Raw genomic sequence first — 20,233 nt, 5'->3', positions numbered from 1 at the left:
AGTCTCTTCAACCAGCGCTTCGTTCGCTATTTCTTTATGATGAATGACCTTTGACAAATCCCATGACTCCTTGTGTTTTTCGGAATACCGAACTCGCTTATTTTCTCCTTTAATATTCTAAATCTTCATTGTACCTAGTGCTAAATAAAGAATGTTTAATAGATGCAAATTCTCTTAAATTTTCCATCGTTTTCTTTTATATATTTGGATTCAAACTTTGAAATTGTACATAATTCCTTTATATTGATTCAGGCCTTGGAAAAAGCTAAAGAAGCAGGGAGAAAAGAAAGAATGCTGGTGAGACAGAGAGAACAATCAGCATCTGCAGATCACATCAATCTGGATCTGACTTATTCAGTGAGTTGGCTATAGAATGACCTATTTCTGTAACATGTACTTTGAAATTAAAATGTAGCTCATATTTTAATGCACAGCGGCACTGTTTACTAAAATTTGATTTTCGTATAAATCAAATATTTAATAGGATTTCAATTACTGAAGATATTGACAGATCTTTTATAGTTTCACCCAGAGAGTACATGGGATGCACTGCCTGAGAGGGGTTGAAACTGGGTCACAGAGCATTTAAGATGTTTTTGGCTGAGCACTTGAATTGTTTAGATAGTAGAGAGCGATGGACCATGCTGGGCAATAACGTTAATGTGGAAGGGTGCCCTCTGAACAATATGGGTGATCTAGATCAAATGACCTGGTTCTATGCTGTTGGGTTCTATGATTCCAACTTGAGCAGAGGTTCAAATTAATTTATCTGATTGTTTAGAAATGTATTGTTAGCATTGTGATAAAGTAAAATGCAGAAGTATTTTTGAAATTACAATACATTGTGAAAGTATTAAAATTAAGCATTGCTCGTGCTTGTGGATGGTTTTTCCATAGGTTCTTTTCAATTTAGCCAGCCAATATGCAGCCAATGACATGTATGCGGAAGCATTAAATACCTATCAGGTGATTGTAAAGAACAAGATGTTCAATAATGCAGGTAAGAGAACATTAAAAAATATGTATTTTATTGTATGTAGATCAGTAAAAGTATACATTAGCACGTAGCAGCAGTCAGTATCATTGTAATGATGACATTAAACCATAACATTCAAAAAACCAACACCATTTGGGACAGAACAATCTGATTGCTGCATATTGGCCATTCTTAAGTATTCTCCACCCCAGCCCCAGAGAGTTATACCTGCAATCGGTATTATCAACAAAATATAGTGCCGTGACCTATCAAGAGTGTTTTATTGCTGTAGGGAGTTTGTACATTCTCCCCGTGACTGCGTGGGTTTTCCCAAAACAGAACAATGAAATTCTTACTTGCAAGCAGCACAATAGGTGTGTAAATATAGTATGCATAGATACCACAATAAGCAACAAGAAGTTCAATAAATTAAAAAAGAATAGTGCAAAAACAACAGCAAAGCCCGAAGTCCCTAGAACAATTAAGGCAGTTTGTAGTCAATAGCCTGATGGTTGTTGGGAAGAAGCTGTTCCTGCACCTGGATGTTACAGTTTTCAGGCTCCTATATCTTCTTCCTGACTGCAAGAGAGAAATGAGAGCATGGCCAAGGTGGAGTGGGTCTATGATGATGCGGGGGTTACGCATATGAAAAGCAGTGGATAATCAAAAGGCACGTACATCAAATATCAGCACAGCACGTGACTATGCTGCCATACAGTCCAAGGCATTTGAGAACGTTCATCTGAAAATAGGAACTTTAATTAAACTGGGATTAATTAGGCAAGTGCATTATTCTAAAAATGCATAAATCAAGCACGTGTAAAATGTGAGGTGTCTGAATATTGATCTCTGAGCCTTATGGCAATACAAATATAGGTGAGGAATTAATTTGTGTGACGGGTACAAAATATGTTTAGAGGAATATAAACAGTTTAAAAGAGAAGAGAAAGTGATGGAAGATTAAATGTAATGTGCAATTGTGATGCAACTCTTGTAGAAATAAAAAAAATAGAACTGTATTTATATGATGTGAAATCAATGAATGCTGGCATTTGGAGTCCTCATACAAAAAGCACATAGGTTAGCATAGAGGGTCAATACACCATTGATGCAGTAAACATAATGTTCGCCTTTATTGCAAGACGGCCAGAATACAGAACTAGGGCGTTCTTGTTACCACCATACAGGGCTTTAATGTGACCATACTTTAGTGCACTGCATGCAGTTCAGAAGAATGAAAGATGGCTTTTTATTAAAATATGGTTCCATGGGGTGGGCCTGAGGGAGTAGATTCTATGAGAATGTTAGGGTAAAATCTAGGACCAACAATCTATTTGAATGTCGAAATGCACTGCAAACTTGGACTTGGACTAATACTGGAGGCACCTCTCGTATGTTCCTCCAAAAGTTCTTGGATGTCAGCAGGAAAAACAATTAACCCCGAGACATTTTCAGCCCCCATATCCTAAAGAAATCCAACTTTTAAGCACTTTCGTTCTTCCTTTCTGTTTTCATCCTTATCTCTGTTGAGCAATCAAATTAAGATTATGTCTAGCGAGTGAATGCCAGTTTTAACTAGGAGTTAAAACTGGCATGTAACAAAGGTAATGCCACTATGGTGATGATGGGGGATTTCAATAGATGCAGGTAGACTGAGAAAATCAGGTTGGTTCAGGACCCCAAGAAAGAGAGTTTGTACAATGCTTCCGAGATGGATTCTTAGAGCAGCTCGTAATGGAGCCGACCAGAGAAAAGGCAATTCTGGATTTAGTGTTGTCCAATGAACCAGATATGATAAGAGAACATGAGGTAAAGGAACTGCTTGGAGGTAGTGATCATAATATGATTAGTTTTAATATGCAATTTGAGAAGGAGAACGTTAAATCGGAAGTGTCAGTGATGCAGTTGAACAAAGGCGACTATGAAAGATTGAGAGGGGAGCTGGCCAAGGTAGACTGGAAAGGGATCCTAGCAGGAATGACGGTGGAACAGCAATGGCAGGAATTTCTGGGCATAATCCGGAAGACGCAGGATCATTTCATTCCAAAAAGGAAGAAAGATTTTAAGGGGATTAGGAGGCAACTGTGGCTGACAGGCGAAGTTAGGGATAGAATAAAACTAAAAGAAAAAATGTATAACACAGCAAATAGTAGCCGGAAGCCAGAGGATTGGGAAACTTTCATAGGACAACAAAACTGGCAATACGGGCTGAAAAGATAAAGTATGAAGGGAAGCTGGCCAGGAATATAAGGAAGGACAGTAAAAGCTTCTTTAGATATGTTAAGGGAAAAAGAGTAGCAAAGTCAAATGTGGGTCCCTTGAAGGCAGACACGGGTGAAATTATTATGGGCAACAAGGAAATGGCAGAAGAGTTGAATAGGTACTTCGGATCTGTCTTCACTAAGGAAGACACAAACAATCTACCTGATGTACTGGAGGACAGAGGATCTAAGGGGATAGAGGAACTGAAATAAATGTTCATTAGACGAGAAATAGTATTGGATAGGCTAATGGGACTGAAGAATGATAAATCCCCTGGGCCTGATGGTCTGCATCCCAGGGTCCTCAGGGATTTGGCTCTAGAAATAGCGCACTGGTGATCATTTTCCAATGTTCAATAGATTCAGGATCAGTTCCTGTGGATTGGAGGATAGCTAATGTTATCCCACTTTTCAAGAAAGGAGCGAGAGAGAAAACGGGGAATTACAGACCAGTTAGTCTGACTTCGGTGGTGGGAAAGATGCTGGAGTCAATTATTAAAGAGGTAATAATGGGGCATTTGGATAGCAGTAAAAGGATTAGTCCAAGTCAACATGGATTTATGAAAGGGAAATCATGCTTGACTAATCTTCTGGAATTTTTTGAGGATATGACAAGTAAAATGGATGAAGGCGTGCCAGTGGATGTAGTGTATCTAGACTTTCAGAAAGCCTTAGATAAGGTCCCACACGGGAGACTGGTGACTAAAATTAGAGCACATGGTATTGGGGGTAGGATGTTGACATAGATAGAAAATTGGTTGGCAGACCGGAAGCAAAGAGTAGGAGTGAACGGGTCCTTTTCAGAATGGCAGGTGGAGTGCCGCAAGGCTCGGTGTTGGGGCCGCAACTGTTTACCATATATATTTATGATTTGGAAGAGGGAATTAGGAGCAACACTAGCAAGTTTGCAGATGACACAAAGCTGGGTGGCAGTGTGAACTGTGAAGAGGATGTTAGGAGGTTGCAGGGTGACCTGGACAGGTTGAGTGAGTGGGCAGATGCGTGGCAGATGCAGTATAATATAGATAAATGTGAGGTTATCCACTTTGGCGGCAAAAACAAGGGGGCAGATTATTATCTCAATGGGGTTAGGTTAGGTAAGGGGGAGGTGCAACGAGACCTGGGCGTCCTTGTACACCGGTTACTGAAAGTTGGCTTACAGGTACAGCAGGCAGTGAAGAAAGCTAATGAAATGTTGGCCTTCATAACAAGAGGATTTCAGTATAGGAGTAAAGAGGTTCTTCTGCAGTTGTGTAGGGCTCTGGTGAGACCATATCTGGAGTATTGTGTACAGTTTTGGTCTCCTAATTTGAGGAAGGACATCCTTGTGATTGAGGCAGTACAGCGTAGGTTCACGAGATTGATCCCTGGGATGGCGGGACTGTCATATGAGGAAAGATTGAAAAGACTAGGCTTATATTCACTGGAGTTTAGAAGAATGAGGGGGATCTTATAGAAACATATAAAATTATAAAAGGACTGGACCAGCTAGATGCAGGTAAAATGTTCCCAATGTTGGGCGAGTCCAGAACCAGGGGCCACAGTCCTAGAATAAAGGGGAGGTCATTTAAGACTGGGGTGAGAAAAAACTTTTTCACCCAGAGAGTTGTGAATTTATGGAATTCCCTGTCACAGAGGGCAGTGGAGGCCAAGTCACTGGATGGATTTAAGAGAGAGTTAGATAGAGCTCTAGGGGCTAGTGCAGTCAAGGGATATGGGGATAAGTCAGGCACGGGTTATTGATAGGGGACGATCAGCCATCGTCACAATGAATGGCTGTTTCTATGAATCAAATTCAGGAATGTCACCCAAAAAGTTGCATTAAACTAGTTTAAAAATAATACAGAAAATAAATCAAATTAAGAATTATGAAGTGTGAGTTAAGAATCATGAAACACCACATAGAAAATCACTGGTGTAATATCTATTAAGACATTTAAAGGGAATATTAAATGATATAGAGGAAGGCATGAATTTTAAAAAAGATGCCCTATTTAGTAAAATTATGATAGCTGAATTGATTTCTCCTATTACAATCTTCCAAAATATTAGCCATTTTAGTATGTGCTAATAGAATTTTAATATCTCTTTTAAAATGTTATATTTTATGATAGGTCGACTGAAGGTAAACATGGCAAATATTTATTTCAAACAAAGGAATTATCCCAAGGCAATAAAATTTTACCGAATGGCACTGGATCAGATATCGAGTTCTCACAAGGAGATGAGGTGTGTATGAATGAAACTAAAATGTCAAAGCAGTTCTTTACCCACCTGTCTTCCCAGTCAAACATGTATAGCTTTTTCCAATCAATATGTCTTTGAAGCACTTTCTGCCTTATAATCTAACTCATTAACTGATTTAATTTCTCATTGTGGCTCCCTGTCAGAATTTTGACTGATAACCCTGATATGAAGCATCAGATGCTGACGCCCTCATTCCTGTCACCTCTTGGTTTAACTATTCCTGATTAACTTCCTGCCTTCTACACCATCTGCCATACACATCTACTGAAATGCCTATTGGGGGTAGCGACAGCGGCCGGGCTTCCGGCCCTGTTGCTCAGTAGGGTAGGGAAAGGAAGAGGAGGGCAATAGTAATAGGGGACTTTATAGTTAGGGGGTCAGATAGGCGGTTCTGTGGACGCAGTCAGGAGACCCGGATGGTAGTTTGCCTCCCTGGTGCCAGGGTCTGGGATGTGTCTGAACGTGTCCAAGATATCCTGCAATGGGAGGGAGAGGAGCCAGAGGTCGTGGTACATATAGGTACCAATGACATGGGTAGAAAAAGAGAAGAGGTCCTGAAAGGAGAATTTAGGGAGTTAGGAAGAGGGTTAAGGAGAAGGACCGCAAAAGTAACAATCTCAAGATTAGTGCCTGTGCCACGCGACAGTGAGAGTAGGAATGGAGTGAGGTGGAGGATAAATGCGTGGCTGAGGGGTGCGGAGGGCAGGGATTCAAGTTTCTAGATCATTGGGACCTCTTTTGGGGAAGGTGTGACCTGTACAAAAAGGACATGTTGCACTTGAACCTGAGGGGAACCAATATCTTGGCGGGGATACTTGCAAAGGCTACTGGGAAGACTTTAAACTAGAACGGTTGGGGGAGGGACTCAAATAGAGAAAGTTAATAGACAGTGTGTGAGGCAGGAGGCAGAGAAGGGAAGCATTCAGACCCAACATGTAGAGGAGAAAGAAGAAAAAGATAATAAACGGAGAATAAGAGGAGGTGGGTTTCTTTAAATGTGTATATTTTAATGCTAGGAGCATTGTAAGAAAGGTGGATGAACTTTGAGCTTGGATTGACACCAGGAAGTATGATGTTGTGGCGATTAGTGAAACATGGTTGCAGGATGGCTGTGATTGGAAACTATATATTCCAGGATTTTGTTGCTTCAAGTGTGATAGAATTGGAGGGGCAAGAGGTGGAGGTGTTGCATTGCTTGTCGGGGAAGATATTACAGCAGTGCTTTGGCAGGATAAATTAGAGGGCTTGTCTAGGGAGGCTATTTGGGTGGAATTGAGAAATGGGAAAGGTGTAGCAACACTTATGGGGGTGTATTGTAATGGGTAGCGAGAATTGGAAGAGCAAATACGTAAGGAGATAGCAGATATTAGTAGTAAGCACAAGGTAGTGATTGTGGGAGATTTCAATTTTCCACACATAGACTGGGAAACACATTCTGTAAATGGACTGGATGGTTTGGAGTTTGTAAAATGTGTGCAGGATAGTTTTTTACAGCGATACATAGAGGTACCTACTGGAGAAGGGGCAGTGCTGGACCTCCTGTTAGGTAGTGAGACAGGTCAGGTGACAGAGATATGTGTTGGGGAGCACTTCAGGTTACGTGATTACAATGCCATTAATTTCAACATAATTATGGAGAAGGTCAGAACTGGACGAAGGGTTGCGATTTTTGATTGGAGAAAGGCTAACTTTGAGGAGATGCGAAAGGATTTAAAAGGACTGAATTGGGACATTTTATTTTATGGGAAGGATGTAGTAGAGAAATGGAGGACATTTAAAGGTGAAATTTTAAGAGTACAGAATCTTTATGTCCCTGTTCGATTGAAAGGAAAGAGTAAAAATTGGAATGAGCCATGGTTTTCAAGGGAAATTGGACACGGTTCGGGAAAAGAGAGAGATCTACAATAAATAAGGCAGCATGGAGTAAATGAGGTGCTTGAGGAGTATAAAGAATGTAAAAAGAATCTTAAGAAATAAATTAGAAAAGCTAAAAGAAGATATGAGGTTGCTTTGGCAAGTAAGGTGAAAGTAAATCCAAAGGGTTTCTACAGCTATATTAATAGCAAAGGGATAATGAGGGATAAAATTGGTCCATTAGAGAGTCAGAGTGGACAGCTATGTGCAGAGCCAAAAGAGATGGGGGAGATATTGAACAATTTATTTTCTTCGGTATTCACCAACTAGAAGGATATTGAATTATGTGAGGTATGGGAAACAAGTAGAGTAGCTATGGAAACTATGAGGATCAAAGAAGAGGAAGTACTGACACTTTTGAAAAATATAAAAGTGGATAAGTCTCCAGGTCCGGACAGGATATTCCCTAGGACATTGAGGGACGTTAGTGTAGAACTAGCAGGGGCTATGACAGAAATATTTCAAATGTCATTAGAAACGGGAATGGTGCCGGAGGATTGGCGTACTGCGCATGTTGTTCCATTGTTTACCAAGGGTTCTAAGAGTAAACCTAGCAATTATAGACCTGTTAGTTTGACGTCAGTGGTGGGCAAATTAATGGAAAGGATACTTAAAATAATATATATAATCATCTGGATAAACAGGATCTGATTAGGAACAGTCAACATGGATTTGTGCCTGGAAGGTCATGTTTGACTAATCTTGAATTTTTTGAAGAGGTTACTCGGGAAAATTGATGAGGGATGTTGTCTATATGGACTTCAGTAAGGACTTTGACAACGTTCCACATGGAAGGTTGGTTAAGAAGGTTCAATTGTTGGGTATTAATAGTGGAGTAGCAAGATGGATTCAACAGTGGCTGAATGGGAGATACCAGAGAGTAATGGTGGATAACTGTTTGTCAGGTTGGAGGCTGGTGACTAGAGGGGTGCCTCAGGGATCTGTGTTGGGTCCATGGTTGTTTGTCATATACATCAATGATCTGGATGATGGTGTGGTAAATTGGATTAGTAAGTATGCAGATGATACTAAGATAGGTGGTGGTGTGGATAATGAAGTAGATTTTCAAAGTTTACAGAGGGATATAGGCCATTTGGAAGAGTGGGCTGAAAGGTGGCAGATGGAATTTAATGCTGATAAGTGTGAGGTGCTACATCTTGGTAGGACAAATCAAAATAGGACGTACATGGTAAATGGTAGCGAATTGAGGAATGTAGTAGAACAGAGGGATCTAGTAATAACTGTGAATAGTTCCCTGAAGGTGGAATCTCATGTAGATAGGGTGGTAACGAAAGCTTTTGGTGTGCTGGCCTTTATAAATCAGAGCATTGAGTATAGAAGTTGCGATGTAATGTTAAAATTGTACAGGGCATTGATGAGGCCAATTCTGGAATATGGTGTACAATTCTGGTCGCCAAATTATAGGAAAGATGTCAACAAAATAGAGAAAGTACAGAGGAGGTTTACTAGAATGTTGCCTAGGTTTCAGCACCTAAGTTACAGAGAAAGGTTGAACAAGATAGGTATTTATTCTTTGGAGCGTAGAAGATTAAGGGGGGACTTGATAGAGGTATTTCAAATTATGAGAGGGATAGACAGAATTGAAGTAGATAAGCTTTTTCCATTGAGAGTAGGGAAGATTCAAACGAGGACATGATTTGAGAATTAAGGGACAAAAGTTTAGGGGTAACATGAGGGGGGACTTCTTTACTCAGAGAGTGGTAGCTGTGTGGAACGAGCTTCCAGTGGAAGTGGTGGAGGCAGGTTCGATTTTATCATTTAAAAATAAATTGGATAGGTATATGGACGGGAAAGGAATGGAGGGTTATGGTCTGAGTGCAGGTAGATGGGACTAGGTGAGAGTAAGGGTTCGGCATGGACTAGAAGGGCCGAGATGGCCTGTTTCTGTGCTGTAATTGTTATATGGTTATATTATATGGTTATATTTTGCCATTTTGAACTGTTGTAGTCCATGTACTGAAAATACTCTGAAAATCATTTCAAAATTGGACATTTCAGGAACCTATCCCAGCCTTGAGGAATGAATTGTGATTATATGTCCACATTAGTTTGATGTATGATTTGGAGGGGGGCTTGCAGGAGGTAATTATGCTATTTTCCTGCAGCCCTAGTGTTTTAGGTGGAAGATGTCTCCCACCTGCTGGTGAGGTGCAGCAATACATTTAGTAGATGGAATACATTGCTGCTAGAGGGTAACAGTGGTGTTATAAGTAAATGTTTATGTTGATCTGGTAAAGAAATTGGTTCCTGGTGGTGTTAATTTTCTTGAGTGAAATAATTTGATTTCCTTGATTGTTATTTCAGCTACAACCATACAGATCATTGGCAGCTATCCATTCATACTCCTGATTTGTGATTACAGATGGTGGAAAGACATTAAGAGATATGAGTGAATGTCAGGATGTAAATATTTTTTTGATGATATCCAGCGTCTGACTTGCACTTGTATCAACAGTCTTTATGTAGCTGGTTCAGTTAAGTGTCTGGTCAATGTTGATACTATCCCAAAGCAGCAATTATAATGTAATGTCAGTTATAAACATTTAGCTAAATACAGCTTTTTTTAAATTTACGTAGTAATCTTTTAGGTTAGGACAGCAGTATTTCATGTTGATTGTTACCAGTTCATAACTTAATATGCTTTTACATACCACAATATTTCTTTATGAATAGGATTAAAATAATGCAGAACATTGGTGTTGTTTTTGTCAAAATGGGACAGTACTCTGACGCTATTACGTCCTTTGAGCATATCATGAGCGAAAGCCCAAATTTAAAAACCAGCTTCAACCTCATTTTGTGCTACTTTGCCATTGGTGATCGTGAAAAGATGAAGAAATCATTCCAGAAACTGATAATGGTCCCACTTGGCATTGATGAAGATGACAAATACATTCCACCGAATGTAAGTAAGTCGAGCCTTAAGGTGATGAAAGATGTTGGATGTATGTTGATTTACTGTTTCTGTGTAAACTAATTGGCAATGCATTGTATAAAATTAAAAATTCTTATGAGCAAGGAAACTTGTATTGATTATGTCTCCCTGTATTATTATTCAAGATTTTATTTGTGGACTAAACTGAATATTTGGTCCTACTTATTTTTAAACAATTATTAACATTTAGTGATATCTTTTAGAGCTATCATTTTGTGTCCAACAAAGAAGGGAATATTATCATGATTGTTTAATTGCAAAGGGGAATAACAACGATTAATCATTGTCAAAATGTTTTAGAAATCACTTTAAAGAAATTATATTGGCTTTACAAATCATTCAATATATTCAACCATGTAAATTCAGCACAATCCACTCTGGTTAATTAAGTCATTTTTCAAATCCAAACTGTCCAGTGAATAGAGAACACAAATTATTTAAATTAGGTGACTGCATGCATGATTATATATAATCTACAAGTTAAAATGCTGTTGTTGTGCTAATGACCTTGGGCGGGGATTTTCCACAGTATTGAAAATGGTGGAGGATCAGAACTAGCCAACAATGTTGTTCTTTCCATCCCACCATCTCAATTCCCCAACCACATTGTTCCTTTAAGTTGTTAAAGAGGAGGGCAGCGGGGCTGTTCAATTTTAAATCTACATTGTGCTTAATATGCTGCTGTGAGTGTTGCAATGGGATGACTGCTGATATTTGCAAGGGTAGGGTTTTATTTGAAACTACAGGACAAATGATAGTGAGTGATTTCAAATTCAGGTTGCCGACTGTGGAAGTTGTGCCATGGAGGCTTTTGGCATCTGCATGTATGATTAAATGTTGCCAAGCAGTTGTTTAGATTAATTAGATCTCCTTTGAGACCTGTGCCTTTTCCTAAAACAGCTGCTTAAGTGCATTTGTTTCATAGGTCAATTGTATTTATGTTACCGGGAAATCCCTTACACCACTTGCATCTTAATTTTGAGTTCTGGGTATGCTAAATTTAGAATTATTGACAGATTTTAATCCTGTATGTTCTTTATTATGGCCATTCCAATTCATGCATTATGTAACAAAGGAAAGGGAGTAAATATTTATTTATCAATATTTTTCTTCTCATTGTTAACTCAGATAGATACAGAACATTTTGGTGATGGATCAGAATGCTCTTTTTGCTTTCATAACTTGCTCATGGATTCAGTACAATAGGTGTAGACTGCCTTTTCACTCAATTTTCAGAATCCTTAAATTGCCAGAGGTGATGAATACATTGATAGTGGGTATTGGGGTATTAGTGGAAATATTAGAAAATCGTGAGCAATTTGCTTGATCTGATCAGCATGAAGCCTATTCTCAGAATTTTGTTAGCTGATCTTTCTCCTATACCTTTCTTTTCCCACAAGAGCTGTAGTTTATTCATTTGACATTCTATCTGTTCCTATTTCTGTTTTGATTGTTCTTTCCTATTTCTAGTTTGCATAGTTTCCTGTACTTTATTCTTCCCTGTAAAAGCATTTACCCAGAAATTCATTCCCTGTCAACCAAATGAACTGTGTAATAACAGCTGTGCATTCCACTCCACTTCCAAATTCAGTTCCTTTGACTTCAATGAAACTGATGTTTAGAAGGAGTTCAGAATGCACATGTGCTGCCATATAGCCCATTTAGCACTGCTGACCAAGGGTGAGTGTACTTGTGTCTGGTTTCTCTGTTGCTCACCAATTCAGCGTATCTTGGCATGTTAAATATTGGCATGTTTCAAAATACTCTCAGATCCAAAGTTTTATTTTATCATCGTCTTTTCTCCTGACAAAATATTAGTGCTATCTCCAATAAGTGCAATGAGAAGTTAGAATTTTTAGAAGTGGGTATGTACACATGGGTCATGTTAGGGCAGAGATCACATTCATGGCTGCAGTGTACTCCCAGTTTCTGTATGGGACTCAGATCGTGACATTAATCAGCGTGGAATACCGTTGAGCACACAGTCCTGCCACTTTGAAGCTCAACACTCCTGCCAAAAATCCTCTCTCTTTGACTGCATTTATTTATTCAACAGCAGGAAGGATTTTCTTCCACATCTACTCTTTAACGGAATCAGCAACTACTTTTAGTTGGTTGCTATGACATTTACTGGCTGATGCTGCATTTCAACAGTTGTGTAATTCTTTCTATAGTCATTTTCAAGTTATACGGTATAATGTGACCAGGTCATTTTATCGTACTTCTTAACATATTACATTTGGTGCTCTTTTGAACCAAAATTCATACCTAGTCAAGTTGTTGAGGGATGGGTTTTCATATCTGGGTCTCATGAGGAAAAATTAGACGTCTGTTTTCCAGCTAGGACTTGCTTGCTGAAATGCACCACCTGCTGCAATTCCAGCTCGAACTTCAGAGTGAGCTATGGACCACCTTGCTTGAAACATGACACTGCATCACTCTGTGTCTGTCTTTTCTAAGCTGGAGTTGATATATTTTCAGCATCTCGGGTTTTCAGTTCAATTTCATGCAAAAGGGGCCAGTGGGACTCCTTATTCAAAGAGAGCTAACTACATTAACTTGAGCTGAGTGCAATCAGTTTTAGCAGAGAAAATAGCAATAGGAAAATGGACAGGAGTGATGATAAATCAAGGCCTAAAATCAGATTCATTATGGTAATTTTACAAAGATCTATAAACTTTTCCATGGATTGGAGTGTAGCTGACATAACTCTGTTATTTTACGAAATGATGTTAAGACACATCAGGGAATTGTAGACCTGACGTGAAAGAAATGCAAGGGACCATTATAATCGGGATACAAGATGGTGCTGGAAGTGAAGCGGCTGTGGTGTGCTGCCAGTATAATCAACCTGAGTAGATAGTGTACTCAGTATAATCAACTATTCTTATACTGTATAATCTTATTCTGCATAGTAAGATTTTTACTGAAATGTATGCCAAATAGAAATTTCACTCCACCTGGGTATATGACAATACAGTACCATTGAACCATTATATTAAAACATATGCTTTGTAAACAATGACAGGATTGGACAGAATTATCATACATTATGCAAGGGAAATCATGCCTGGCAAGTTTTTTGAGGGTATAACTAGCAGAATAGATGAGGTGGGACCCGTGGATGCATTTAGACATCCAGAAAGTTGTTACTGATTTCTTTAGAATTCTGCAGGAAAACCTGATTTGACCGCACTTGTGCTTTTAGTAATTCCTCAGGATTAATGCACTTGTTACGAAAACAAGCAGGCTACTTTTATTCAAGGTTGCTTCAGGCCAATATATTTGTTTCTTGTCAAATTGGATTCTATGGCCAAATCCAGGACAATTGAAACCGTTCTGTTGTTGTAAGAGGATAGGATATATTTCATTACCTCTCAATTCTTTCTGACAAACACAAGGTCAATGATAAACTTACCATTAGTGTTCTAAAGTGTGCTTCTGTGAATTTTCGTATGACTTAATTACTTTACTATGTGATAACTAGCATTTTATAAAGTAATTGCCAATTATTTCAAATTAAACATGGTTCTTTGAAAACTATTTCCCAATTCTTTAGGATGATGCACATATGAATCTAGTGATTGAAGCTATCAAGAATGATCCCCTCAGGCAAATGGAGCGTGAAAGGTAGTGTACAACTGTTGTTTTGAAAATTACAATTTTAAAATATGTTAACTCTAGAACAATGACATAATTCATAGCAAGAATTACATTTCAGTATATTTATCACTTATTCCATGTTAATAACTTTGCACGTGAATTGTTTGGTATTTTGTACAAAACAGAATATTAACCTTTGTATAGAAATCACATAGAAAAGTTATTTTGAAACAAAATGAAATGCAAGGCAGTTCACATTTTCAGGATCACTTTTTTTAATGGCTTCCTTTTAGAGAGGTTGAAATTTTTTAGAGCCACACACTTTGCATAACCTTCAGCACTTGGGGATGGGGGGGGGTCACGTGTCCCAGTGACTAGAGGTAGGGGTCACGGTGTGGTCACGGGGAGTATTTAAGGAGTTAACCACGAGCGCACGGGATTGGTGAGTGAGGAGAATTTGTATAGCAATAAAGGACAGTATTTTCAGACAAACCTTGTGTCTGCCTCGTTCTTTAACGGACAACTCCGCGTCCGCTACATTTGGTGAGCCTGACGTGATCCCTACCTCTCGTCACCGGGACACGTGACCCCCCCCCCAAGAGCTGAAGGCTATGTAAAGTGCGTGGCCCACCTCCCGGTGCCGCCACATTACCCATACATCCGCTACAAAACCATAATTTTGGATTATGCTACAGATATTTGAGCTAATATTCCAAAGTCAAATGTAACTATGTTCTAAAAATATTTTATTCTGCAGGAAAGCAATGGCAGAGAGATTTATTATGACAGCAGCTAAGTTGATAGCACCTGCAATTGAAACATCTTTTGCTGCTGGATATGACTGGTAGGAACAATCAATTCATTTTAGAACTATGGACAGATTGCTGTACTTAAATGACTGTGTAAAATTGTAACTGAAAACCGCTTGATAAGATAAACATATGTATTCTCAAATCCAAAGCATTAGTCTTCTCTATAATTATAAAACACTGATCTTGGATGTGTGTGTGTGTGTATGTATAATCACATCTTCTCTAAAAAAAGACGCACACAACGGTAACATTTTTACATATTCCGGTAGAGATTTATCCCGTAGACTCCGAAATCATCTTATCTGAAAAATTCATACTTTATTTCTCGAGTTATTAATCAAAATGTTCCCAAATCTGAAGAAACTTTGAAAATAAAACCGGCTGGCTTTGGCTCATGACGTGATGACGTCACAATGGGTCTGCGCGCTGTGATCACGTGCTGCGAATGATGTCGCCCGGCCGCTCCTCTACCCCTTCATCCTCTCACCCCCTCCCCCTCCTTTCCCACTCCCCTGCCTCTCTCCCCTCCCCTCTCCTCCTTCCCCCTCTCTCTCCCCCCTCCTCTCTCCCCCTCCACTCTCCCCCTCCGTACTCTCTCTCCCCCTACTCTTTCTTTCCCCCCTCTTTTCCCCCTATCGCCCCCCTCCCCCCCCTTCCCTTCTCCCCCCCCTCTCTCCCCCTCCTCTCTCTCTCTCTCTCCCCCCCCTCTCTCTCTCTCCCCCCTCTCTCTCTCTCCCCTCTCTTTCTCCCTCTCTCTATCCCTCTCTCTCCCTCCTCTCTCTCTCTCTCTCCTCTCTCCCCCCCTCCCCCCCCTCTCTCTCTCTCCCCCTCTCTCCCTCTCTCTCTGTCTCTACCCCTCTCTGTCTCTAGCCCCTCTCTGCCCCCTCTTTTATCCCCCCCCTCTCTAGAAGCGCCTGCGAGTTGGGGCCTATGCGCCAGTGGATAAGGCGGGTATATGGTAACAGGAGCAAATTAATAATATTAATATAATATCAAGGGGGTTGTTAGTGTGTGTGTGTGTGTGCGGGGGGCCTGGATAGTGTGTGTGACGCAACAGACCGCCCACCCCCCCCCCCCCCCCCCCCCCCCCCCCCCCCACCGCGAGTAGACGGGGACCCAAGGGTCCCACTTGGTCTCGTATCAATATAAAAATCATCATTATTCTCCAACAGAAAAAACATAGGCCCCGGCTATGCTTGACACTGCTTCCCAAATTCCTCTCTGCTATACTGAAGACTGAGTAGGGGTTGTCACCTGCACCTCTGCAATAGTGGAGGAGTGAAATGTAAAGCCAGAAGCCAGGATTAAGTCTTTGTCACTTACTTCACCCATCTGCCAATTACCCCCTCTCATCACCTGTATCCACCTATTGCATGCCAGGCTTTGCCCTACCCCTCCTCTCATTTTCAGTTTTCTCCCCCTACCTCATCATTCTGAAGAAGGGACCTGACCCAAAACGTCATCTATCCATTCCCTTCACAGATGCCGCCCACTGTGTTTAGTTTAGTTGATTGCAATCGAGCCATCCACAGTGTACAGAACTGTTCCTCCACCACTTTATAATTTGGCATTTGATTAGGCACCTCAACCAGAAGTTATTTAAATGTTTAAAGTACAAAATAGAAATGCTATATGTAAAACATTTTGCAGGACAACATAACTCTGTGGAAACTGGCCTCGGGACACTAACCTAATACAGTGTTTTTTTTTAAAGAAACATATTTTGTACTTTGTAATGATATTTTCACTTTGAGCCAGAGTCGTCGACAAAGTGAAAATGATTCATATGAATGTTCCTTGTTGTTCTCCTTCTCATATCTCTAGAAACGTTGTAGCATGAAATGTAACATGAGATTAATCTGGCTATTAAATAACTCTTACTTGATGACTAATTGTTGCAGGTGTGTGGAAATGGTTAAGGCTTCCCAATATGTTGAGCTAGCTAATGACCTGGAAATTAACAAAGCCATTACTTACCTGAGACAAAGGGATTTTAACCAGGTATCAATAACATTGTTATCTCTGTTAAATAGTTGCAAACATTTCCATGATAGTTGTGTTTAATTGTTTAAAATGTAAAGATTTTTTGAAGAATACCAGTAAAGAATAATCTGAATGCATCACTGATTTTATGTAATCATTTTGAATTTTGCTTGCATGTTATTCTGTATAGATTTTTGTGTTACTCCTATAATACATTGCATGATTATCTGGCAATGTGGTAATTTTCAAAAGACCCAACAGCACCTCCTTGACCTCAACCTGCCCTATACATTAGTATAACCCGCACAACAAAATAAGATGCATAATAAAGTTAGCTATAACCTGACAAAAGGCTTTAACATGCAAGACTCCTCAGTAAATTAGACATGGGTGTAAACTTCATTTTAGGATCAGTGGTGCCAAATTAGATGGTAGTTCATTGCTGTTGCCTTACGCTAAATGTTCACTGTTATACCTATACCATATGAGCTCTATACAATTTCAGGTTGAGGACCTTTCATTATCTTGGAGGTGGAAGCCGACTTCTATCTTTTTTTTTCCATTTATCAAGATCACTTCTCACTTATTTTCACCTTGCTAATTGTTGGATGACTGTTCAAAACCAGTATCATAAATGATGAATAACTTTCAATACAAAAATGTTAATGGTTACTTTGATTTAATATTTAGTTGAATTTTTGCATGTACCTGTATATACATTTTCTTTTTTCATAATTCCTCTTTTCCATTGAGAGTTTGCGCATGTTTATTCATTATTCATTCTTTAATCTTTTCCTTCATTTTCTGCAACCACTTTGATCTTTTGTTTTTACTGTTTGACATCGCAGTATGACCAGGTGGGTGAAAATGCAACACAATCATTATATTATGCGTTTTGGCTTGGAAACCTAATGCAGTTGATGTTTTTGTTTAAAGAAAATTGGAACAACAGTTGAAATATTTAAGAAGGCAGTCAGGAGGGCAATAAAAAGGACATGAAATGGAGCTGGCAGGCTAAGTAAAGGAAAATCTCGAGATTATAAGGGTGGCTAGGGAAAGAATAGGTCCCCTCAAGGATGGCTGTCTTTGTGAAGAGCCACAAGAGAAGAGGGAGAATGTTAAATTAATACCCCATCCATTTTTACTGAGAAGTCATGCAGGCATAGGGATTGCGATGTTTTGCATCATATGCGAATTACCAAAGAGGTTTTAAATCACACTAGCCCAGGTGTGGACTCATTGGGTCCGTTCCCCCAAGGGAATATTCCAACACTGACCCATAGCCCCCAGCTGCGCAGGCATGGCTGACGGGTTCCCGTTGTGTCACCAGAGATCCCCGTTGTCACACGAGTGATGGCAACCCTCCCCCAACTGCGCAGGCACGGCCGGCAAGTGGGAGCGCAACTGCGACGTTTTTAAAGTTCAAAATGGCAATAACCTGTAAAATATAAGATCAATGTGAACGCATCTCACTCTCCCTCTTCAGTCCCCTATTCCCCTCCTCCATTATCCTCCCTCTCCCCATCCTCGACCTACTTTCCTCTGCTTCCTCCCCTCACCCCCTCCCTCCCCTCCTCCCTCTTCCCCCTCCATTACCTCATCATCCCTCTTCGTATCATTATCCTCCTCCATTCCCCCTCATCCCAAGCACTTTCTTCGCCTCCCCTTCACCCTCTGTCTTCTTTCCCCTCTCCTCCTCCCCTCCCCCTTCATACCTCCCTCACCTCTCCCTCTCTCTCCTTTCCCCTACTCTCAGTCACTCCCTCCTCCCATAACGCCTCTCTCCCTCCCTACCCCTTCCTCTCCCTCTATCCCCCTGCTCCCCCCTCCTCACCTTCCCCCTATCCTACCACCCCCACTATCCCTCTCTCACCTCCCCCACTGCCATCCTCTTTGCCCCTACTCCCCACTACTCCCCACTACCCCTCCTATCCCTCTATCCCTCTCCTCCCCCGCTCTCCCTCCTCACCTTCCCCATTTTCCCCTCCCTCTCCCTCCCTTTCAACCCTCCTCTCCCTCCACCCCCCTGCCCACCATTCATCACCTCCCTCCTATCCCACACCTCCCCACAATAAAAATCGCAATGTGTTTATTTTTGTTTGAATGGAATTCTCAATGAAATTCACATATTTTTTTTAAAAAATTGCACAATGTTAGCTGTTAATGAAAACGGAAGAATTTGATGAAAACTTTTTTTTGTTGAAAATTGCAATTTAAAAAAAAATGTAAATGAGATTCGGGCAGGGCAAGTCGGAAAAGTGGTTTTAGAAGTAATTTTTGTAAAGTTTAATATTTCAATAACTTGTAAAATATAACATCAATTTGAACAAAACTTGTTTCATTTACATCCCAAGGCAATGGTGAGTAAGGTGGGCCAAACATTGTTACACTATCGTGTACTATTTTGGCGGGGTTTTGAAATATCTTGCACACGCACGCATACAAACAAACAAACAAAGAGTTTTAGTAATATATAGATTAAGGCAGATATTATGATGTATATATCCCAGAGTATTATGATGTCCTCCAGATAGTTTTCATGAAATATGTTTTACCTCTCTTGCCACATTATTTCAATCATCAAAAGCATTTATTACAATGCATCTTATTTAATTTTTAAGTTCCAGGACAGAAAGGTCAGTATGGGGTAGAAACAAGGAACTGCAGATGCTGTTTACAAAAAAAAGACACAAAATGCTGGAGTAACTCAACGGGTTAGACAGCATCTCTAGAGAACATGGATAGGAGATGTATTGGGTCTGCACCCTTCTTCGAAATGATTTGGTGAGGGGGAGGGTGGGGAGAAAGTTGGAAGAGACAAGGGGTCGGACAAAGCCTTGCAAGTGATAGGTGTAGATACAGGTGAGAGGGGTCATTATGGGAACGGTAGTTAAAATGATTAGTGACCGGGAGATCCAGCAGACTTTGGTAGACTGAGTGCAAGTGTTCAATGAAATGGTCGCTGAGTTTACACTTGGTCTTGACAATCTAAAGGAGGCCACATCGGATCCACCAAATCTCTGTCTCATCTGGAAGGACTGCTGGGGTCCTGGGATGGATGTAAGCTAGGAACTATTGGGACAGGTGTTACATCTCCTGCGGTTGCAGGGGAATGTACCTGGGGATTGATGGTTTAGGTGGGAAGGGATGAGTGAACCAAAGAGTTGCAGAGGGAGCGGTCTCTGTGGAAAGCAAAATGGGGAGGGATGGGAAGATGTGACAGGTGGTGGGATCACGATAGAGGTGATAGAGGATGATATATTGGATGCGGAGGCTGGAGGAGTGAAAGTTGAGGACCAGGGAAATATATTGTTGGGGAGGGGAGTAAGTGTAGAAGTACAGAACACAGATGAGACACGAGTGAAGGATCCATCTATGATGCGAGGGGGGGAAGTGCATGTTTACTAAAGAAAGAGGACCTTTTGATTAAGAATGTCTAGAAGATAGTTGAGTGAAACTTATCTGTGGTCGAAGAATATTC

General features: G+C 40.3%; 1 protein-coding gene across 1 annotated transcript in view; it reads left to right on the top strand.

Annotated features, from left to right (window-relative positions):
* The window catches only part of ift88 (intraflagellar transport 88 homolog), a 72,441-nt gene that overhangs the window by 29,146 nt on the left and 23,062 nt on the right, over positions 1–20,233 (top strand). Inside the window, exons 9-15 of the mRNA XM_055636983.1 lie at positions 253–357; positions 898–1,000; positions 5,352–5,466; positions 10,093–10,324; positions 13,914–13,984; positions 14,715–14,801; positions 16,671–16,770. Coding sequence (XP_055492958.1) covers positions 253–357; positions 898–1,000; positions 5,352–5,466; positions 10,093–10,324; positions 13,914–13,984; positions 14,715–14,801; positions 16,671–16,770 — 813 coding nt within the window. The remainder of the gene's footprint in view (positions 1–252; positions 358–897; positions 1,001–5,351; positions 5,467–10,092; positions 10,325–13,913; positions 13,985–14,714; positions 14,802–16,670; positions 16,771–20,233) is intronic.

This window comes from Leucoraja erinacea, chromosome 6 (genome assembly GCF_028641065.1).
Source record: "Leucoraja erinacea ecotype New England chromosome 6, Leri_hhj_1, whole genome shotgun sequence".
In the NCBI taxonomy this organism is placed as follows: Eukaryota; Metazoa; Chordata; class Chondrichthyes; order Rajiformes; family Rajidae; genus Leucoraja; species Leucoraja erinaceus.
This window is presented reverse-complemented; position numbering and strand designations above follow the sequence as displayed.